The sequence below is a fragment of the Stomoxys calcitrans genome, chromosome 2 (genome assembly GCF_963082655.1).
Source record: "Stomoxys calcitrans chromosome 2, idStoCalc2.1, whole genome shotgun sequence".
NCBI lineage: Eukaryota > Metazoa > Arthropoda > Insecta > Diptera > Muscidae > Stomoxys > Stomoxys calcitrans.
In genome coordinates this window covers 153,797,974-153,822,765 of record NC_081553.1, presented here as the reverse complement: position 1 = coordinate 153,822,765, position 24,792 = coordinate 153,797,974, and the positions used below count along the sequence as shown (strand labels likewise).

General features: G+C 40.5%; 1 protein-coding gene across 11 annotated transcripts in view; it reads left to right on the top strand.

The window, feature by feature from the left end:
• LOC106086255 (cadherin-86C) overlaps positions 1-24,792 on the top strand; it is a 295,580-nt gene that overhangs the window by 33,175 nt on the left and 237,613 nt on the right. For all 11 annotated transcript variants that reach the window (XM_059363859.1, XM_059363855.1, XM_059363853.1 and 8 more), the window contains one exon: positions 8,992-9,638. In XM_059363859.1, the coding sequence (XP_059219842.1) occupies positions 8,994-9,638 (645 nt within the window). In that variant the 5' untranslated portion in view covers positions 8,992-8,993. The remainder of the gene's footprint in view (positions 1-8,991; positions 9,639-24,792) is intronic.

The window sequence follows — 24,792 nt, the reverse complement described above, 5'->3', positions numbered from 1 at the left end:
GAGGACATCTCTTTCGGCTATTCTTCGACAGAACAGCATTGTGTTGCTTCCTACGGTGCTCGTTAAGGTAAAAGGCAAGTCTGAACGATCCACAGCCCGGTGCCTTCTCGACTCGGGGTCTCCGGTGAGCAGGATCTCCAAGAGATTGGTAGATTCGTTGGCGCTCACGACATTGAGCCTGAAAGAGGAGACCATATGCCCACTTCGCCTGACCTCCAGATTCGACGAAACGGTAACCATTGAAGGCACATTTCGTGTGAGTACCCGCATTTCAACGGTGACGCCAGCTGAATCGCTTCCGGAATCATTTAAAAGACATTTCCCCCACTTATTCTTTGCGGATTCGAAATTTTTCAAATCGGCCCCGGTGGATATTGTAATTGGTGTCGATCTTTATCCCAGGGTCATCGCAGAGGGTGTATACGCCCAGAATGGTTTGCCTACGGCACAAAGTACTATTTTTGGTTGGGTGATCTATGGTGTCTGTTCGCACTGAGCGCACTACAGCGTTCTCATTATTCTTCGGTATCAATGAATTTAATCCAAACTGAATAAAAGAGTTATGAAATGCACTGTTGATTTTTACTTTACTAGCGAAGCACAAGCTCTATCTTTTAAACAGGTCCATTGAGCGGTTTGATTCATAGAAGGATGTCCACTACTGACAAGCTTGCCTTTTCCATGTACTAGCTGGATCCTGATGAGGGAGTGATCCTTTGGCTATTCTACGGAGCTATACAACTATTATGTCAACATTTCCTTTCCTTACTAGAGTAATTAAATTCATAACTAGAGTAATTAGATTCATAACGTCCGTTTTCATAGAGTTTTCAATTATATTCCGTGCGAGTAATTGTAAGCTGGTGCGAGTACACACAGTTGCATTTTTCCTTTTTTTTTTTATTGCAGGTGTACTGCAAGGGGGCCGGTAATGTTAATGCCAAACCTTGTTCCTACCTGGTCCCCCTAATCTACTTTCTAAGTTTCGCAGCTATTTGCATTTGCATACACCCACATACCTCATACTTTATATGTGTGTGTGTGTGTGTCTCTCTTTGTACTAAAGATGTCTCGCTTTCAGCAGCCTTGTGTACTCCGTCGGCCTTTTCCTTTTCTTTTTCCTATTTCAAACTTACTTATTATCTGGGCTTCAACCACTGCTGTTCTCCCTGGTAAGAGTTTCGTTCAATCTCCAATTCAGAGCTTTCTTTTCCATCCAATAAAGAGATAATTGTAAATTCCCAATTTCTAACCCACCTGTGTTTTCATTTTTTCCTATTCTCCCCAAACTCACCTTGCGAGGAAAATATTTCTACTCCGAGAAATATTTTCCACGACTCCAGTGATTAAACCATCCACTTTCCTCCAGAGCTAACCCCCAACATTTTCATTGTGATCCCTCTTAGTAGTTGAAACGAACAATTCCTCACAAAATCTATCAGCTGCTGACACAAAGTTCTTCCTTGGAAGATTCTCCACCTCCCAAAATGTTGGGGGTTATATATATATATATATATATATATATATATATATATATATATATATATATATATATATATATATATTTTTTTTTTTTTTTTTTTTTTTTTTTTTTTTTTTTTTTTTTTTTAAGGAAAAAAATTGTCTAGCAAATTTTTACTGAAGCTTATTGCCATATATTATGAGCACATGTTAGTATAAAGTACACCACGTTCTAGTTATTTTGTGCTGAATAAAATATGGTATACTTGATCCTAAAAATATGTAAATGCATTTTTAAGGCATTTTCAATAGCACCTTGAAATAGATAGACTCCATTACATTACAGTTATCATTTTTTGTTATGAGTTTTTTCATAAAGTTTCATTAACGAAAATAATTAAGGTTTTAGGAATTTCTTACGCACATTAAAAACAACATTCCAAAATTTGGTGTCTTGTGTAGATCAATGTGTTTTTCTACCTGGGTTTTTATACCCTACACCATCACTGTGGTACACCACCACTGTGATACAGGGTATTATAACTTATTGCTTTTGTTTGTAGCATTGGTCGTCTACCTACCGACCGTTTCGTTATTCCACAGTATTGCATGCGCTTTCGTAGCCAACACTCTTTACTCGGACTGCGTCAACCCGAAAGGCTTCAGGTTAATCAAGTTTATTGACGGCAGTCCTCTGGCCTTCACTGCCAAATCGTCTGCTTGTTCATTCCCCCTTACTCCGCTATGGCCCGGCACCCAAACGATGCGGATCGTGTTCTATTTGTACATATAGGCATCAAAAAGTGTTATATAGTACGAAATAGCTTATCTTCGCCTACAGCGAGAGGGAACAGCAAGAATTAAGCAAATTGATACGAATTATCAGTCTTGACAAAAATTCGACGTAACAAATAGTACGACATATCGTAAAAAAGATTCGGAAGTGGAAGAAAACATACTAATTGTGGGGTAATTGGTATCTAAAAGCATATATTGAGCGATTAGAAGACTTTTTTGAAAATCGTACATATAGGTACCTAAACGCTTAAAATAGAAAATTTTTGAAATTCGTTCATTTAATTTCTAAAACGTAGATAATGGTTCTTTTGCACAGTGGACTAAAGCTCTAAAATTTGAGATGCAGTTACACCTTGATAGTATATTGTGGGCAACTAAAAGATTTTTTTTTTAATTTTAACATTTAGGTACAAAAACGTACAAAATGGCACTTTCCTTATTTATTGAGCTGGTGCTCTGAAATTCAGGATACAGGTAGACAGTATGTGTTGAGTGACTAAAAGATATTTCTGATTTTCGTATATTTATGTACTAAAAAGAACAACATTGAATTTTTATGGAGCTAGACTCTGCAGTTACACTATTCAGATTTCAAAGCATGGGTTTTGAAATTTGTAGACTTAGATGAAGAAACAAATATACAAACAAACATTATTATTGTTATTTTCATGAATGTATTTATTTACAACTAGCATTCCGGCGGTCCCCTTCGTCAAGGGGACCAATTTTGAAAGTTTAAGGTACAAAATGCACCACAATTAGTACGTTTTCTTCCACATGTCGTATTTTGGTCAAGAGTGCGATAATATTAGTCAAATTGCTTAATTCTAGCTGTTCCCGTTCGCTGTGGGCAGAGATGAGCTCTTGTGCATTATTTTACACTTTCTGCTACAACAAAGTACGAATTGTAAATACATCATTTAGTCACCCATCATATTTTTTTTTTGTTGTACCTACATGCCAAATTTCAGACCTCTTGCTCAATCTGTAAAGAAAATATGAAACGGTGCCAAATTGTTCGGATTTTAAATAGATTATTTAGTCACCCTTTATATTTTTCCCCATTGTATATACATGCCAAATTTCAGACCTGTAGTTACATATATAAATAATGTACCAAATGGTATCAATTTTGTTACCAAAATGTACGAATTTGGAATAGGTCATTTAGTCAACCACCATATACTTCCTAGTTCTACCGACATGCAAAATTTCAGACCTCTAGCTCCATCTGGAAAGAAAGTACCAAATGGTATCAAATTCCAAAATTCCAAATTTCCAAAATTCAGAGCTCTAGTTTAATTTACAAGAAAAGTGCCAAATAGTACCAATTGCGGCACTAAACGTACTATTTCTTTCACTTCCGGTACGATTTTGGAAAAATACAACAAATGGTCATTTTGGTTAAAAGTGTGTCTATATAATCAATTTAAGATGTAGAAGGAAAATGAATAAATCGTTTTTTGGTGATTTAGAAAGAATTTTAATTATTTTACTGACAAAAATATCACTTAATCTTCTCATAAAAATATGTTTTTCATTTCTGATGCCTCGAAAACAACTAATAGCTGAAAGCGTCATGTAAGGTAAATTCAATTTAAATAAGTTTTATTATTTTATAGTTACTTCAATAAGTGGTTATTTTTTGGGTTTAATTTTAGACATTCCTTGCGGAAAATTTAAACTCTGGTTGATATAATTAAAACCATGAGCAACCATGGCTATTTGCAGCAAATAAATGTCTAATGTCAATTTTTGGGTAAGTTTTATTTAAATTATTTTAATCGTGTTACAGTTACTTCGACTAGTTGTTATTTTTCTTTTGTTTTCATTTTAGACATTTTATGGAGCAAATGAAAACTAAGAGTAACCATGGCTTTTTGCAGCAAATATATATCCAAATCAGCTGGAAGAATGGGAAAAACGAGTCGAGGGATACGGATATTTGAAAAACGAATAAATGTTTTTGATAATTTATTTATAAATGCGATAGAAAGTGAAGTGCAAGTGTTATTAAGCAATAAAATTTTATTTGAAGCTAGACTGAAACTTAAGAATTAGTAATAGCTATTCAAAGTTCACTTTGTTGGTTAAGCGAAACTTATTGATGTAAAACAATTACATATTTGCAAACAAAATAATATTTTTTTTAAGTCAATAATACTTTAAACCCATAATTTATTCCACAATGCGAAAACTTTTAGGTTAAGTATTCATGAGATCTAGTTATTTCTACTACCTAATGCCAATAAAACCTTACATTATTTATTCTCCTTATACCTGATAGGTTAAATTATTGTTCATAAAAAATTAAAAAGAGAATACTTGTTAAGAAATAAATGACAATTTCCTAATTAATATGAATTAAAATTAAGGGTTATCGGACGACAAATTTGTATGAAAGTGAAACGTATAAGAATTTTTTTAAAACGTGCTGAAATCGAATACAGATATGGCAACTACTTGAAAATTTTAACCGAATATACCTAAATAAGGAATTGTGTATACCAAACGGGACAAACAAATTTTAAGCGCCAAATCATGATAAATTTTACTGCCATTTAGTTCAATTTTCATTAATTTAGGGATCACTTTTTTTAAATGTGCCTCCGTCTCGTGGCAAGACTAAGAGAACGCTCTGTGCTTCGTGCCCATTAAGTTGGTGATACGGTATTCAGACTAATGATTGACCTGCCTCTGAACGCAAGTACTCATAAGGTCTTGCGTCAACTCACGCGAGGACCTTGCTGCTTGGAAAGACAACCACGTGGCCAACATATGGGGTGACATATCGGACACGATACCGGCTCTAAGTTGCAAACCGATCAAACTGGCGGACATCAACCAACACAGCAACGGAGTAGATGGATCCCATCTTGGAAGGAAATCAAAAGTACTCCGATCACCGGTTTATTCTCCACCACCCTCTGGGCGCAGTGTTGAGAAAGTAAAGGAAGTGAGCAGTATGGTGTAGACCAAGTAGGCCAAGAGAAGCAGAGATTTTTACGACATTGAAAAACACGCTGACACCTTCGATGCTAACCCCGGCAAGAAGAAGTAGAAATGAGATAACGACGAAGAGGACCTCGCGGCGAAAACAGCCATCACGGAAACTTGGGCACCGACCAGAGGCCGCGATAATAAAGCCGAAAGAGGGGCAAAGCTATGCAGACATGCTAGGGTCCTTAAGTGAAAGTGACTAACTGTACAGCTAACTGTACTGTATTATAGTGAACACAGAAGAGCTTTCGTCTTCCTACCAGCTAACTGCTCCAATGAGCTGCTGAAAAATAGCAGGCTCCAGATGGGAATGACGAATTGTCGGCTGAAATATCCGGATGAGAGGAAACGCTGCTTCAGGTGTTTTGGAGCAGGACATCTACAGTGGAAATGCAACGGACCTGATAGAAAATTAGGGGGAAGTGATCCGTCCCTGGCTCAGGAAGTTGTGAACGAGACTCATGACAGCCATACTAAGAACACTACAAGCTAACATGCAAATCAGTAAGGACGCGCCTGATCTTCTATCGCAAATAGTCGCAGAACAACGTGCCGACACCATAGTTATAAGCGAATATGAATTTTGATATATGAATTCCAGACCGCAAAGGGTTCTCACCTATAAGCAACGGACATGGAAACGGATAAACTTAGGTGCCGCTAGATCACTTCACGTTGATTAGCTGGGTGATTATCTCACCCCTAGTTACAGTTTCGACGCCTTCGATGAGGAACTTGATATCACCCTTACGTCCGAAGATATCATCGGAAACAGAGTAGACTGTATTAGAAACTTGTATAGCAAGTGACCAACGGAATAGCTAATGAGGGAATAAGTAGCAGTACACGAAAGTGTACGGCCGCAGGAAAATAGAAACACAATTCCCTGGTGGAATGACACATAGGTGGGACTCTCCTGAGCAAGCGCAGACTCTTCATTAAGATGGACAAAAGAATCCTCCCATTTGGGAGCGAATTATGCGACCAGACAGCATGCCGAGCGAAATCCCAGCTCTCGGTACAGAGTTATGATGAACCTACAGGCACCTGTAGTGCCTACAGTGTACACAAAAAAATGTATGCTTTCCAATTTTATGATTTTTTTTTCTGTAATCTTCATATTACTTTGCTAACCTGTTTTTTTCACAGAATAAAGTTTGTAAATTGAAACCCTGAATTTGCAACGTGTTTGCATTCATTAGCTTGTTGTAAAGAGAGCAATCCCAAATAAGGCGGTTCTGTGTACCGGATTGACCCGATGGAACTCTTCATCGGCCAGGGGCTACCGCTTCAGTGTACGTGTTCGTCCTTTTTTGTGGTGGGAGAGGCACATTCCGGAGTGTTTCTCCGCCCGCTTCTGGTCCGTGCCAGGATTGACACTAGTTCTGTTCGGTTGTTAGAATCGCCTCTATCATCGGTCGATTTGATGAGGTGTAACCGGTGCATTTCTGATCTTGTTCTGGGAGTGTAGTCAATCCCAGGCAGCCGGTTGTACGTACCGGATTGACCCGATGGAGTTCTTCATTGGCAAGGGTTGCCACCTCAGTGAATAACACACTGCTACAACAACAACAACGGCGGTATAGTCGCACTGAATATATTACAAGGTGTTGTGCGAACATAGACATAGAACACCGGATCGCAAGCATCGACGTCATCGGACTATGTGACCCCTCCGACCTTTCTCGTGCGCTAATATACGCAACAGCAACAAATATTGAACATATTGGTTACAACGATTACAACGATCTAGGAAAAAAGTGACCATCACCAGCAGCCTGCACAGCATAGTGCATAGTTATCACCATTGACCGACCACCAGACTTTATAACCTCTGAGCGCCAGACGCCTACCAATCAGAAAAAGACCGAATGGGTCGACTTTAGAGAGTTCACCAATCGCCGCTTTAGTGAGTTGACATCCCTTCAATTGTGGCAGTTGTTGAGAGAAAATTTCGAGACATTATCAACGCAGCAGACGCTCGCTTCACACTAGTCGGTCGACTACCACAAGTGCGACCTTAGTCACTTTTGGCAAAGTAACTGCCATCCTTGGCACCATGTCGTCCAAGGCGTTGGACCCGACGGAATCCCTACACTGGCGCTGAAGCATCTGGATCTACCTGGAGTCAAGCACCTTACCACTGCCCTCAACTTATCTTTGAACACTCTTATAGCACCCGATGTCTGGAAGATGGGCCGAGCGATTTCGAAGCTGAAGCCTGGATAGGACCCAAGCACGGAGGAGTCTTATAGACTGATTTCCCTTCTCTCACCAGTAGCCAAGACGCTTGAGGGACATCTCGTCCCTGCATTGCACTTCAACTCCTTTGAATGCCAGGCCATGTCACAGGACGGTTCTCGTGGCACTGGACTTATCAAGGTTATTTGACACGGTCAGCCATACTCATCGGTTTTGGAACCCGGTAGAGTAAACCAAAGAATTCTCTAAAGCGGGGTGATATCTTCGCCACTGTTTAACCTCTATCTATCCCCTATTCCACCCCCTGCAGACGTCGTAGAGATCGTATTATATGCGGATGATAGTTCCATCATGGCTTCACGCACCCACCAATTGTTGACAACTGCGATAGTTTTAACATTTACAACGGTCTTGCCTCTTATTTCGCTGCAAGAGATTTGAAGATATCTGCCACCAAATCTTGAGCTACATTGTTCACTACAAATACGCATGAGGTGAATAACGAGCTCAATGTAGTAGTCGATGGAGTAACGATTCCTACCATCAAGTGTCGCAAAATACACACATACAGTCACTGCAATTTGCCGATCTCTGAAGAGCTGTCTCCTCAGTTCTCAATGGGACCACAAATACCCTACCACGCGCGAAGACATAGATATATGCTGTCTAAGCAATATATGGTGGGCTGTTATCGAAGGGACCACCCAAACCATCATCTTGTATCAACCGCCAAGACAGAATACAACACACTGCTACAACATAAACAACAACAAAGTGGGCCCGAGAGAAGGTTAAATGTTGACATCAGTGTTGCCACTCACGAAAATTATTTCCTTCCAACATTTAAGAAAAGTCCTACCAAATGTTCTACAAGCCAAAAATGCGGTATATTTTTTATACTTTCCATCGTAGACTAGGTCATTCAGCCATTCCATCTTAAACGCATCAAGTATACATTTTCAACGCTACAAACGATCTAGTACCGTCGTTATTCATAGAGGATCTAGCCATTTCCTTCCATCTGTCTGTTGACATCACTCTATATCCCTACTTTTAATGATGGCCTATATCTTGATATAGCACCCTTACAGCCGTATTTTTGCCCCGACTTCAATGAACAACAGTGCCGAGTTTGAATAAAGCTATCTCCTGACTTAAATGTTTGGTTCACTACCAATTTGCCTTCCAATTTTGGTAGGAACCTACCAAAACCCGCAGCTCTGGTTAACTCTGGTAATTTAGAAGCTCTAAATTTTTCATGAACCTTTTTTCTGTATTTGCAAACATATACAGCATGAGCAGACATTTTGGGTTTAGAAATAGCAAATGAGAGATAAAAATCATTCTTACTCTCCTGCAAATATTGTACATGGAAAATACGCAGACGGAGTACTTTCCAATAATGTTTATTGGACATTTGTTTCTAGCAACGAAACTTTTAATCCTTGATTTCTCAACTAGCTTTTTTAATATTTCAACCTAATTTCCATTTTTTTCATATATACAGTTTTGTCTTTTTTGTATTTTCAGAAATGGCTTCCAGTAATATCTCTTACAAAGAAAGTAGAAGTAGGCTTAAAAGTAAACAAAACTTTTGCTGCCGATGTGATCAACTCAATTACCATACGCAACGTCAAAGGAAAGAATCATATTTTGTGGATAAAATCAGTAACCACTTTTACGAATCACTTTTTAGCCTACGACAACAAGCATGTCTATTAAGTTGGCTAACGACGTGTCGAATATTAACTTTATCTCTGTTAATAGTATTACTCTGTCCGGCAGATGTAATGAGTGTGGATCCCAAATTCGATCCATCAACAAGAATGCGTCTTGTTCTTGTTCCAGCGGATGCACAAGTGGGCTCTGTTATATACCGACTACGTGCGACGGATGAAGAGTTCGACTATCCGTTGACATTCGAATTCGTGGGAGACGCTTCGTCATCGACAGTTAAAATTGAGTCACTGCCATGCACAAAATATAATTCTGTGTGTCAAGCGAATGTCGTGCTACAGCGGCGTTTGGAACCCGGTCGCTACTACGATTTTCAGGTTTCCGTTAAAGATACAAAAGGAGGCATGGTCACCCAATTGTGTTCAATAACAGCAACAAATTTTACTACCCCTCATGACATAATTTTTCCTCATAAACCTGGCATTATAATGATAGCAGAGGTATGTTGTTCCACATCCTACGATATATTACTTATAGTTATTACTCCTTTCACATAATATTGTTAAGTTTTTGAAATTAAATATAAGGCCGGGACGTAGCTCTTCGTTGCCATAAGGGCTGAAACAAAAAGACTTCTCGTGCGAAGCATTGACTACGGATAAGTAAAAATACACGATACCGGCAAAAATTTGCAACTTTCATGCATTACTATTTTGACCGCCGGCACGGAATAGCTGTGAGACCACACAGGCTGTAACTGTGTGGTGTTTACTGCGGTCACCAGAAGATTAGCTGCGAGCTACCATCCACAGGTTGCGGATAGTGGAATGCTCCATACGGAGTGCTGCAACGGCAGTCGCAGACAATCAGCGGTATCGAGTGGAGTCTCAGTAAGCGGACGGGCGGCACCGGCTCTTGAACAAATACTGAGGGCCTACACGCAAAAAAATAGAACAATCGGGATTTTTTACTGGAAACAAAATACTTTTATTACGAAGTTTTCCTTTATTGGAACCGAGTAACGTTTCGCTTCAACAAATCAAACATTAGCCATAAACGAAGCCTTATTGAACGTAACTAACTTGTTCACTGTAAACCTTTTAGCAGCTTCACCTACGGTAAAAGAGCCTTTCTTTTGTTATAAAACCAAAACCTTGTTAATTGCAAAAGTGTTTTGAAAGGCGCAAAAGATTATTCTTGTACGGGATCAATAATTATTCTCTCCGAATACTCTCCTATGTCTCTCCTACTAGAGAAAAGGAGTGTGTATTTGGGTGGCAAAAAATACTCACACTGTTGCACATTACTTTGTAAGTATATATAAAAAGTCCCAAGCAGGCCCATGGGCTTGCAAATAATTGCAATTGTGTGCTCGTCACTGGTATAGGCACATTCTCACACACAATAGTTTTCCTTTTTTGTGTTAACGGAACAAATAGCAGTCAGTATGCTGAGCAGCTCGGAAAGGTGCGGATGGTAAACTCAGAAAGTGAACATTTTCAAAATTTTGCCTCAAGTCCAAAAATGTTGGTATGTCCAATGACAAAAAATCGTTAGAGCAATACATCCATTTTTCCCAAAGCAGGTACTTCAATGTGCGAAAACAACAACTCCCATAAGTAATTTTTGGTTTTATTTATAGCGAATACAGCAGATCATAATACAAATCCATAATGGAGTTGTGCGAAAACGGAAGTCTTTTAATGTAATTCTGTATCATGACTTAATAAATAAATCCAAATAAACTGTAGAAGAGTTTGAGTTTGTCCGGGTAGGTTAGGTTAGGTTGAAAAGAGAGTGCATATAATTAATTATTATATATATTGTTATATTATATATTATAGTAACTGACCCGGGCCCGCTCCGCTGCGCCTTCTTTTACTTTATATGGAACAAAAGTTTCCTTGGAATATTTATTTTCCACAATTAAAGAGCTTTTAGTGAAATACCATGCTACGAAATAATATATCGCTTTACTAACAGTTTAGCAATATAAGTGCCTTTATCTGAATCCCATATGATCTTTATTGGTCTACGAATTTAAGTTTGGTTGTAAGGTGTACTCTATGCTTAAAATACTTTATTTTAGCCTGATATTCTCATGATATCTGATTCAGGGGTGTTTTCGGGGGAGAGGTGGTCCTCCAAACATTTGGCCCTAAAAAAATATCAGCTTCATTTATTTAAACCCCATGTTGCCATTAGTTTAGGGAGTTTACACGATGAGGCGTCCCCAAAAACACATGACCCCACAACAAATTCGTTTTGTAATCTCAAATACCTTTTTATTAAGTCGCATATTGGCATGGGCGAAAAATGTTTACCCTTTGCGGGGTGTTTTGGAGATGGGGTGATGCCCTTAATACATGGTCCTATATTTGGATATCAAATTCGTATTCTACTCCCAAATACCTTTATTTGAGCCCCTTTTTGCGATGGCCACTCAAAAATTGCTGTTTGTGTGGTATTTTGGGAAAGGGGTAGACCCCTGAAAATTGGTCCCGAAAGTGGGTATCAATTCTTGCTCCACCGCCCAATACCTTTCATTTAAGCTTCACATTGACATGGTCGGTAAATATGCCCGATTTAGGGGGATTGGGGTGGTCCCCCAAAATATATATCAGCAACATGCACTATTCTCATATATCTATATATAATTTATTTGAACCCCATATTGCCATTGGCCTTAAAATTGGATATCAAATTCGTATTCTAGTCTCATTTAAACTCCTTATTGCAAAAGTCAGCATATATGTCCGGTTTGGGGTATTGGCCCTAAAAACTATAAATATTTAGTTCCATTCTCTTTAACACCCAAATTGTCTTGGTGAGCAAATACGTCCTATTTAATTTAAACCCGATATTTCCCTAGTCGGCAAACACGACCGGCTTGGGGGTGTTTTGGGGGATGGGCGGCCACTCAGTGAGTTGGCCTTGAAAATATATATCGGATTCGTGTTCTACTCTAAAAACCCTCTTATTCGAGCCTCATATTGCAATAGTCAGCAAATACTTCCTTTTTGTGTAGTGTTGTGGGGGTGGGGTGGCCCCATAGACACTTTTCCCGAATATTGATATCAGATTTGTCTTTACTCCCAAAAACGTTTCCTTTGAGCCCCATATTGCTATGGTCGTAAGTTTGTTCCCTTTGGGGGATGTTTTTGGGAAGTGGCCAAACACTTGGTCCCATATTTGGATATCAGATTCTAATTCTACATTCAAACATCTTTTATTTAAGCCCCATATTCCCATGGTCAGTAAATATGTCCAGTGTGGGGGGTGTTTTGGGGAGGGGGTGGCCCCCAGAAACGTGGTCCCACATTTGGATATTAGATTCGTATTCTACTCACAAATACCTTTCATTTTAATACCATATTGCCATGGTAGGGAAATATGTCCCATTTAGGGATGGTTTGGGGATTGGGGTGGTCCCCCTAACACTTGGTCAGACAATTGGTTATCAGATACGTTCTCTTATCCTAACTACATTTTATTTGAGTCCCATATTGTCGTTATTGGTCTAAATGTATGTTTGGTAGGTTTTAGGGTGAGGCGGCCCCCCTAGGTACCCCATCTGAAATTTGGATACCATATGATACCATATATGAGAGCACACAAAATCGCTACACCCATCTTCGAGATCTGGCGTTTCTGAAAAAAAGGGTTAAGTGGGAGGGTCCTCACCAATTTTGCATAAGTGAGCTCGTAGTCCTATGTGTCACGTTATGACACCAAAAGCTATTATAGCCACGGCCTCTCACGATCCGGATCACCCCATAGGATTTTCTCCGACCTAACGACTGTTTCGCTGTTCCACAGTGTTACATGCGTTTGTCGCCCACGCTCTTAAATCGGACTACGTCGACCCGAAAGGCTTCGGGTAAACAAAGTTTGTCGACGGCAGTTCTCTGGCCTTCACTGCCAAATCGTCTGCCCATTCATTCCCCCTTACTCTGTTATGGCCCGGCATCCGAACGATGCGGATTGTGCAATCCTTAGAGAAAGCGTTAATCTCCTTCTTACACTTCAGGACTGTTCGTGATCTTACCGTCGTGATTTTTATTGTCCTTATGGCAATTTTAATGTCTGTAAAGATGTTGACACTCGACGTCCTCGCGTTAGTTCCAACCAACTCACGCATTCTGTGATCGCCCGGATCTCCGCCTGCAGGACCGTATCCCCAGGCCCACCCTTTCCTCTGGCTTTGATCCATCCGTGTAACATGATCTTCCAGACGGCAATATTGGAGTTCCGTCAGTCTCAGACTGTGCTGCTGGCAGCAGTGCCTCGCACTCGAACACAAGTGTCGTCTTAGGTATCCGATCGGAAACTTGATCCCTTCCTTCCTGGTTTCCTATCATCGCCTCGATTATACCGGACTTCGGCTTAACCATTATTTCTATATCCTGCGCAGTTGTCACTGCTTTTCTGGTCTAGAAGTGGTAGGCGTACACAATTTGTGCCGAAATTTATCCCAATCCGCCTTTCCTTTGTTTAGCCGAGGGACCACTTCTGCAGTATTGTGTCCAAGGCTGAAACTAATATAACGATGATCAGAGAAGCTGTGGTCATCCAACACTTCCCAGTCGCTTATTCTTCCATTTATATCTTCCGATACAATGGTTATATCTAGTACCTCCTGCCTGTTCCTTGTAATAAAGGTCGGTTTATCCCCTTTATTACAAATCGCCAGATTACAACCTATAATATATTCGATAAGCAGCTCACCCCTTTCGTTGACATCCGAATTTCCCCATATCTGGTGATGTGCATCAGCATCGCATCCTACAATGAGACTCTTCTTCCCTACAGAAGCGTCTTTAACTAGCGACTTATGGTTTGAGGGCGGCATCTCTGAATCGTGTGCCATATATATGTAAGCCAGCCAGTAATGAGACTTGTTTATTTCAAGGCTGGCTACTACGTAATCATCAGTGTCTAGCGACGGAAGAACAAAACCATTTAGACTACTGTTTGCAAGAATACAGGCTCTGTGTCTCCCATTCCCCGTGCTCTTGAGTAGTTTAAATCCCGGAATTCTTAGTCCACGAAGCATTCCTGCACACACCCACGGTTTCCGGATAAGAACCATGTCAAATCCATCTGCTATCAGGAGGACCTTTTTTTTCGCCGAAGCGGCCTTATGGTGAATATTTATCTGTAGAAACTGGACCATAGACAGGATTCAGAACTTCCACCACTGTTGTGTTAGCCTCGTCTTCTGATTCCGCCAGGAGTTCATCCACACAGGATTCGTTAGAACTTGTCATGATGAGCTTCCGTACACATCTAGGGGCAGGTCAGAAAGCTCTTCCTCAGTACACTGGGCACTTGCGGTGTGGACGATTTCTCCTTAGATTCTTCACTAATTGCTGCTGTAGAAGTACTTTCTGAGTTCCGTGCTTTCCCGCTGGCGCGCACTTTGAGCCCAGTCCAACTTTGTGACCCAACACGCGGGGCTTGTCGGGTCCCGTTTCGATGCCATCCCCTCAAGTCTAGATCGTAGCAGGGGGATATTCAGTCTCCTGCAATCCGCCAGACTTTAGCGATGTGGTCGATAGTTCCTCAGGTAAGTGTTCAGCAACAACTGCTGAGTCGTCCCCTAATTCCCCAACCCCACCGCTTCTATAGATCTTCAGTTTCAACTTGTTTAATCCGTAGGATACAACCCCTTCACACTTGTTGAGGTCTGCGAGACGGCCGGAGTTTAGTACGAATACTGCATGGCTCCGGTCACCATCAGCCTCATCCAATTTACCTATCTTCCAGTCGGTGGTTGAAAGATTGGTATTACATTCCCTTAGTCTTCCAAGTATCCCTTCAGGATCCGAGGGAATCCTTGATATCCAAGCATGCGTCATTGGTCGAGAAGGAATATCTTCCTAATTGACTTAATCCATTGCCGCGATTGGCCCGAAGGCAATTAGTCTGTACCGGTCCCGATATCAGCCTGCATCGTCACAAACTGTAGAAGATCCAGGAAATTCCGCATGGACATCGGAGTATAGTGACGACAGTCCATTGACTATCCCACTCCAATTATTCCTAGGTATGCAGCTCTGTTCTTCTCCCTTGTCGACAACTGCCATCACCAAACTGTCCCTAGCGACATTAGCAAAGGTTCTTGGACCCATCTTACTATTGTTCACCCAAGTTCTTTTGGGCATGGATGCCCTTTAGTTGACCGCAGCCTTTTGACTGACTGTGGTGCAGTTTCCGAATCTGGCGTGTATTCTTTGGGTTAGCCTGTGTAGCTAATTCCCGAGCCCAATTTAGGGAGTTTCTCTCCCTATAAGTGAGAGTCGTAGGATCTTTAGCACCAAGCCTCTCAATACCTGAGAGCGATGCTTTTTCTATTATTCCAACCTTTAAAATAACGTGTTGCTTTGTCCGTAAAACCCGAACCAGGTGTTTTTGCCAAAATCCCCTGCTGACCAGTCGTCTGTCGGCTTGTGGAGCCTGGAATTGCCGCTCCACTAGTCGAGATTTCAGTAGCAGACAACATGCTAAGGCCTGATACCACCACGCATATGATCGATCTTTGGAGTCCATTCTAAGCCTGCTCCCGGGCTCTAGATCTGCTGCTCCACTGGAAACAGATGCAGATCATCAACCGACTAACGGATACCTCTATCGCACCTATCCTTGAGTGACTTAAATTTTTCTTCCAAAAAGAATGACCTATTACGAGTTACAGGAAAATTCTTGCGGAGAGAACTACCCAAATGTACGCTCCACTCAACCGTTCAAACAAAACCGTGCAAAAAAATTTGAACGAATCGCATTACCAATCTCTCGAGATCTAATCCACTTGTTCCTCTCTTCTGCGCATATCCGCAATCTACTCCCGTATGCCATTCATTTGGGTCCCATATTATTATGATCGTCTATTAAAACTATTTTACGGGTTTTTGGGGCCCCCAATTTTTAATATGAAATTCGTACTCCACTCCTGATAACCTTTCATTTGAGTCCCATATCGTTCCGATCGGTGCACTTTTTGGGTAGTACTTTTAGGGTAAGGTTGAGGGTCCGCCGCAAACAAACACAAATTGATTTTTTATATATAAAATATAAAAACAAAGTTTAGTTCAGTCCAGGGCCGCCTAAAAAATTTTTGCTAAGGCAAAATTGTAATGAAGTTCTTACTTAAAACAAAATTTTAATGAAATTTTCTCTAAAGACAAAATTAAAGCGTTACATTCTCTAACGACAAAACTGTTGCAAGTTCCCGACCCCCTCAAAATTATATTTTTTAAAAACAAAATTTCATCACAATTTTTTTCTAAAGACATCATTTTATTTAAGTTCTTTTATAGACACAATTTTATTTTTTTTTTCTTAAGGAAAACAATTTTTAATCATTTTTCGGACGTGTTTTTATTTCTCTCCTAAAAGAGAAAAATAATAATATCGAGTCATAGGTACGACCTATTACGAAAAAAAAATGTTAAGCCTTCTGGAGTAGGCGGGAAATGGACTCCAAAGACTCAACAGCTGTGGTGGTGGCCTCACACCGTAGCGCGTTGTCCTCCTCTCTTATAGGTGGGGTTGCCCTGCCAACTGTAGTCGAGAGTAATGCTTCAAGCGCACAATTAGTCGTCAGACTAATTAATGAGGAAGAGACGGATAAATCGGAGGGATGCACAGTTTGTCCCCAGCCTTTAAGTAAAGGTGGTGTTTCTGGCGTTGTGCCAATGAAACAGTCATCGCAGCCAAATCGAGAGATGAGGGCATCCGGATGACGGCAGAAGTGAGTGATGGCTTTGCTAAGATCACATGCAGACCGAAAAAGCGATCACGTGCACGTCGAAGGAGGCAGGGGAGTATAAGAATTGGATCTCCCGAAGAGCATAACACTGCTAAAATGCTGATGAAGAAAAAAAATTTCCGCTTGGAACTACACTGGGAAAGCCAACCCAGCCATCCCGCAATGGAGACTCCAGACAGTGTCCTGCGGAGGTAGACAAAGTAGGAACAGAAACGAAAAAAGCACACACGGCCCCTGAGTCTCCATGGAGGACTGTGACTTCCAAACTGAGGCCAAGCTTCAAAGCAAAACCAAAGTTAGGTCGCAGAGAAGTGGGAGGTCTTCCACAGGAAGGAGAAGATGGAAGGAACTCTCCTTGTGGTTGGCATTGATCAACTCTGTCTGTTTCAAGATTGGAAACACTAAGATAGGTAGAAATTCTCAATTTGAGACATCAGGCTGTGCAATGGCAGGTTGCTGACGACGAGGCAATCACCGCCTCTCTCGATATTGGAAGGACGAGGAGAAGCAAAGATCCTAATACTAAAATATCAGGCAGTGCAGTGGCGAGAGACCTAACACAGCCTAACAAACAGGGACCCGACGAAGGACCCATTACCGATTCAAGATTCGTAATATAGGTTAAGATCCTAATATTGAAACATTAGGCAGCGCAGCGGCATTAGTCTGAATGGAGCCTAAAGAACAGGGAACCGATGATGGTACCATCACCTACTCCCAAGAAGCCCATTTACTTAAGATTTTGAAGACTAAGATAGGCAAAGATCCTAGTGTTGAAACATCAGGCAGCACAGGGAATGGCAACTCAATACAGCCTAACGAACAGGGACCCGACAATGGAACCATTACTGACTTTATAAAGAGTCGGAAGACTAGGATAGGCAAAGATCCTAATACGATGACATCAGGCAGTGCAGTGACAGGAACGTCAATGCTGTCTAAAGAACAGGGAGCAGACGATGAGCTGCAACGGCCGGTGTGGAAAGCAAAACAGACAGGAAACGAGGCACTAAAAGGGCGCGATGCTAACTCTCACCACATATCGTGGGGTAGTACCAACACTAATAAGCGGGGCCAAGCCCTGGCAGAGTTGTTGAATACTAACGACCTAATAACACTTAATAATGGTAATACCGCTACCTTTGTTAATAGGATTAGGGAGGAGGTATTAGATGTGACGATATGTTCGGAAAATCTAATAGATGAGATTCAGGATTGTAGAGTCTCCATGGAACACTCTTTCTCTGGCCATCGCTACATTAGGTTTAGAAAGGCGCGGCCAGCGCCGAACTCGATAAGCTTCCGGAATAAGTTGAAAACCAACTGGACAAAATTCGGAAGGCTACTCAGAAGAAGACTTGGACAAGATAATTTAGATTGTTCACGCATAGAAGACATTGACGAAAATATCAACAGGATTACGAGTGCACTGGTGGGTTCCATCGAAGATAGTTATCCTCTTCGGGAAAGGAAATCAGCCCTATAAAAACCCTGGATGACCCGGGACATTCGCAATATTGGGAAAATAGTCCGCAGACTTTTTAACAGAGCACGTCGTAAAAAGGCAAAAGTTTATTGGGATGTGTATTACGCACGGCTCAAGGAATACAAAAAGATTACCAGAGCGGAAAAACGTGCCTCCTGGGAGCTTTTCTGCAAACAGGTCGATAGCGTTAATCGCGCCGCCAAGATGAAAAAGATTCTCTCAAAAACCCATGTCCAAACTGAAACTTTAGTAGACAACATGGAAGTGAGAGCAGGGACAACGGAGGACATGTTGAGGCTTTTGATGAAAACCTATTTTCCACAGGATACGAAGGGACTCAGGGAGACACCGAAATATTGGAATAATGACGTTGATTGAAGGTTTATAATTACGGAATTTGTCAACTGCTCTAATACAAACATCTTGCCTATGTCAAGAGAAGGTCGGTGGAGACTACCCTGCAAGAGGTTGTGCATAAAATAGAAGAAACCTTCGATGCCAAAACGTGCACACTGGTGGTATGAATTGACATCGAGGGGGCTTTTAACAATGTGCGGACCGACACACCGATCCAGTCTTTAGACCAGTACCGGGTGGACCCGGTCCTTAGAGACTGAATAAATTATATGCTAAGGAACAGGTAGATAAATTGTGTGTCTCCTAGCATAAATATAAGGGAGAATGTGGCACAAGGCACGCCACAGGGGGGCATTTTATCGCCACTGCTATGGGTGACCACCATAAATGACCTATTACGGATGCTGACTGAGGAGGGATTTGAACCCATCTTTTACGCGGACAATGTTATTATACTTCTAAAGGATAAGGATCCGAAGGGCCGAAAAAGTCTTACATATGTCATATGACTGGGCTAGACCCAGAGGTCTCAATGTTAACCCAGAGAGGACTGAACTATGCCTGTTAACGAGGAAGACGAAGGTGGGCCAATTTAACGCACCACGTTTCCTCAATAAGACGATTTCGATATCTGACAAGGTCAAATACTTAGGTGTGATCTTGGACAGGAAGCTGAATTGGAAGTGTCACATTCAAGAGCGTACTGAGAAGGCTCACAGGCACTATGTAGACGGGCCGTAGGCTCGAAATGGGGCCTGATTCCGAGAATAGTCCACTGGCTCTACGGGAGCGTGATTAGACCAATACTTACTTACGCCTTAGTAGTTTGGTGGACTGCTATGGAGAAAAAGTGCAACATAAGGACCATACAACAGGTTCAGAGAATATGTTGTTGTGGCATAGGCGGATCGATGAGGACCACACATACTAGGGCACTGAAGACTATTCCAGATATCCGACCCATTGACATATTGTACAAATTAAGTGTGAGGCAGCCACTGCGGCTATGAGACTTAAGGCGATGAGAGAATGGATTGAGGATGGGATCAGCTCTTACCATCGCGGTATAATCGAGGCGACGATAGGAAACCGATAGGAAAGAAGGGAAGAGGTTTTCGATCGGATACCTGAGATGAATCTTGAAGTTAAGTGACAGGCGGCGAAGGCCACAGGACTGCCGTCAATAAACTTGGTTAACAAGAAGGAACAGGTAGATAAATTGTGTGTCTCCTAGCATAAATATAAGGGAGAATGTGGCACAAGGCACGCCACAGGGGGGCATTTTATCGCCACTGCTATGGGTGACCACCATAAATGACCTATTACGGATGCTGACTGAGGAGGGATTTGAACCCATATTTTACGCGGACAATGTTATTATACTTCTAAAGGGTAAGGATCCGAAGGGCCGAAAAAGTCTTACATATGTCATATGACTGGGCTAGACCCAGAGGTCTCAATGTTAACCCAGAGAGGACTGAACTATGCCTGTTAACGAGGAAGACGAAGGTGGGCCAATTTAACGCACCACGTTTCCTCAATAAGACGATTTCGATATCTGACAAGGTCAAATACTTAGGTGTGATCTTGGACAGGAAGCTGAATTGGAAGTGTCACATTCAAGAGCGTACTGAGAAGGCTCACAGGCACTATGTAGACGGGCCGTAGGCTCGAAATGGGGCCTGATTCCGAGAATAGTCCACTGGCTCTACGGGAGCGTGATTAGACCAATACTTACTTACGCCTTAGTAGTTTGGTGGACTGCTATGGAGAAAAAGTGCAACATAAGGACCATACAACAGGTTCAGAGAATATGTTGTTGTGGCATAGGCGGATCGATGAGGACCACACATACTAGGGCACTGAAGACTATTCCAGATATCCGACCCATTGACATATTGTACAAATTAAGTGTGAGGCAGCCACTGCGGCTATGAGACTTAAGGCGATGAGAGAATGGATTGAGAATGGGATCAGCTCTTACCATCGCGGTATAATCGAGGCGACGATAGGAAACCGATAGGAAAGAAGGGAAGAGGTTTTCGATCGGATACCTGAGATGAATCTTGAAGTTAAGTGAGAGGCGGTGAAGGCCAGAGGACTGCCGTCAATAAACTTGGTTAACAAGAAACCTTTCGGGTCGACGCAGTCCGAGTTAAGTGAGTGGGCGACGAATGCGCATGCAATGGGGGCATGTGGGGAAGATGATGAGACGTTGGAGCATTTCCTTTGTTATTTTCCGGTTTTCGCGTCTAACAGATACCGGCACTTAGGTGGGGATACAATACCAGACATGAACCATGTTAGCGGAGTGGTTTTGAAAACAATTAAAGATTTTATAAGTAGCACGGATTCCAAACTTTAAGTATTCTTTTTAGAGGTTACTTTATAGTTTTCAGAGTGCACAACAAGCTGATTACTGACTTAGGTGTATGTCCATAGTGGCATGGAACGGATTAAAATCTGCATCCTCTTTTCAACCTAACCTAAACGTAACCATTCTAAAAATAAAATTTCACTGAAAAATCCTCTTAAGACAAATTGTGCCCAGTTTTGGGCCTAATTCGAATTAATTTTTTAATTATTTTTTAAAATATTATAAATATTTCAATACCATCTCTCTAATCGACATTTTTCCAAAATTTTTTCTAAAGACAAATTTTAGTAAAAATTTTTGTAGACAAAATTTTAATGTAATTTTTTCAAAAGATGTAATTTTTGAGAGCGTTTTAAAGAAAAAAATATTTGCTTAAAGCCAAAATCTTCATTTCTCTCAGAGATATTATTTAAAAATTGTCTCCAAATAAAATATTTTGCTTGTTAGTCTGAGAAACTTTAAATAGGGTTCCAAAAAAAATGATTAGTAATATTAAATTATTAATTATTTTGAGTACATCATTTCGATGACTTGGAAACACAACTTTAAAACACCAGAAATGATCACTTTCATTAATTTACATTTTATAATAACTATTTCAAATGAAACCTTTTCGATTCTTTCTTGGATTTCCATAATTTACAATACAGTATTAAGAGGATTGGTACAGAGTACAGAACGGCCACCGTAGCGCAGAGGTTAGCACGTCCGCCTATGACGCTGAACGCCTTGGTTCGAATCCTGGCGAGACCACAGAAAAAAATTTTTCAGCGGTGGTTTTCCCCTCCTAATGCTGGCAACATTTGTGAGACACTATGCCAAATAAAACTTCTTTCCAAAGAAGTGTTTCACTGCGGCACGCCGTTCGGACCCGGCTATAAAAAGGAGACCCCTTATCATTGAGCTTAAACGTGAATCGGACCGCACTCATTGATATGTGAAAAGTTTGCCCTTGTTCCTTAGTGGAATGTTAATGGGCAATATTTGCAAAAATTTTTGGTACAGATTCCATAGTGATTAATGGTCGAAACCTATCAGTCAATAAAAATAATGGGTCAAATTACCGCATACGTGACCGAGTAAAGTTGTTCGAAAATTTTTGTTTTGGCATTACCGCATTCGTTTCCACATTCGAGATTATGGCATTCGTTAACCAGAACATAATCGAGTATCAGCCGTTCGAAATCCACTCGTGAGCTCTGGAGCAATCGAATAGAATTGTTACTTGATATAAATAGTTAAAATAATAGTAAAAACTTAAGTTTTTGCAGGAAATAAATACATACTTTTCATATTTAGTCATAATTCGCGCAAAATAAGTGGCCTACAAAAGGTTGAAATGACTCAATTCATGGCTATCCAAATTGGGCAAAAAAAAAATCCAAATTGTAGCCAAGGGAAGGCAACATCTAAAGAACAAATGATGCCCAATCTTGGAGAAATGTACGAAACGGCCAATTGGACATGAGCCCTTTGAAGTTAAGCTCAAAAGCAAATATTTCGGTCGCAGACCATGGACTTACCAACAAGACTCGGCACCGTCACAAAAATACTCGGCACGGGCTTTAGCATGTGTAAACCAAAAATGGCAAAAAAAAAAAACATGGTCTGTACTTCAGTTGGTCCACAAAGTGGCTGTCCAATTCGTCACCAAAAGGTCACTTTTGAGAGCGAGGTAAGGAATACTGTATGGATTCGCTGAAGAAATACATTGTACGGGAATAGGCCAACATACCGGCAGATTACATTCATGCTGCCTGCAATTCGTTTCTTGTACGACTCAGAACAAATGATAATGGAAAATGTGGTCATATCGCGCAAAAGTGATTAAATTCAAAAGTATTTCCACATATTTTTTTACTTTGAATCAATAAAAAATATTTTCACACAAAAAATTTGGTCGTTTGTCAGCTATCCGGTAAATCTAAATAACATGCATTTGTTATTAATAATATGAATATTTTATTTCGATTATTTATGTACGCTTTATTCAGCAGTGACATTGAAACACTTTTATCTATCATTTCTCTGCGAATACGCACAAAGTTATTATCCTCTTCAGAATCGGAGGACGACGAGCACAACAAAAGCAATGTTACCATACTTTTTCATTTAAAAGATCACGTTTGTTTCCAACAATTTCGATAAATTCATAAATTCAAATCAACTCTGATGCAAAAAATAAAAGGTAGCCATATAAAAAATGTCAATACGATAACTTTCGAGTGCGGTAATACATCCATTCGATGCGTGACGAAATCTCATTCGATACAAATGCGTACTCGATCACGTATGCGGTAATTCGGCCCCAGCATTGAATCTCGTAGAAATTTATTAGTTCTGTTGCCTTGGACCGTAGATTTGCCTCAGTGAATTATTTTTAAAAAATTTTCAAACTTTACTCTTTGAATTTTCTTCCAAGAAAAACTTTTCACAGTGAAAAGATTTAGCGAATATTCTTGTTGTTGTAGTTGTAGCCACGTTTTCATGAGGAGGAGACGATCCTCGTCAAGCTTCCGCATGTGAGCAAGCTCGTTCCGAACCAAGAGAACAAGGTGGTCATTGGTTATTTACAGGCGCCAATAACTCGCCTTGTCATATCGAGCATCATACGCACTCAGTATTTGTGCGAGAGCCTGTGCCGCCCGTCCTCTCTATGAGACTCTCCGCTCAATACCGATTATTATCCGAAACTGCCGTTGCAGTTACTCCGTAAGGAGCATTCCACTATCCGCAAACAGTGGACGCGCCCGGTAGATCGCAGCTATGCTTCTCGTGACAGCATTGGACACCACACAGAGCGGACTTCAATGTTCCATCCTATGTGGTGATCACAGCTATCAAGTGCCGTGATTTTGTAAATAATGATTTCGTTAAGTGTTATACATATACTAACTACTACTACAGACTTTTTTCTTTGAGAGTAAGTTTTATATTACATTTGCCGCTACACTCATACAAGAAAGTTTGCTGAAAATAGCTAACACTGTCTGCTGAATATTAGTGGTTAATTTTGCTGATATTTTAGCATTAGTTTTGCTATAGCAGCAGTAGTACTGCAATTTCAAAGCAGCAGGCTTACGGCTGAAAAGTCTGTAGTTTGCTGAAAATGACTGTTGCTTAATTGTGAAGGGGATGTCAGATGAAAAAAAACACAAATATAAATGTGTGTCTATTTGGATTTTTATAATCACCAATAAATGTATAATTTCTTTAAATTTCGTTTCAAAAGACCATGCCAGTCATATTCACATTGGCAGAGCAATAACAAAAATGCGAGCTATATCAGCCACATTTCGAAATGTATACCAATAGATGAATCAGGTAGCATCTTTACAATAATATTTCACAAATTAAAACCATCTCATCCAACAAAATTTCTCAAAAAATTTTAAAATGTCTAAAGTAGTCAAAACAAGTAACACTTGGTAAGTACATGTCATTATTTTTGACATGTTAAATAATGGATAACTCATAATCCTTAGATTTACTAGCTGCAAAAATATAACGATTTATCAAAAGGAATACCATCTGTGTTACTGGTAATACAAATGTCATTACATACAACATTCAATGAAGTTCAAGAATAAGCACTTATTTGTAATAATAGAAAAAAATCATTATTATAACCTTGATATTGATAAAAATGCCATTAAGACACAG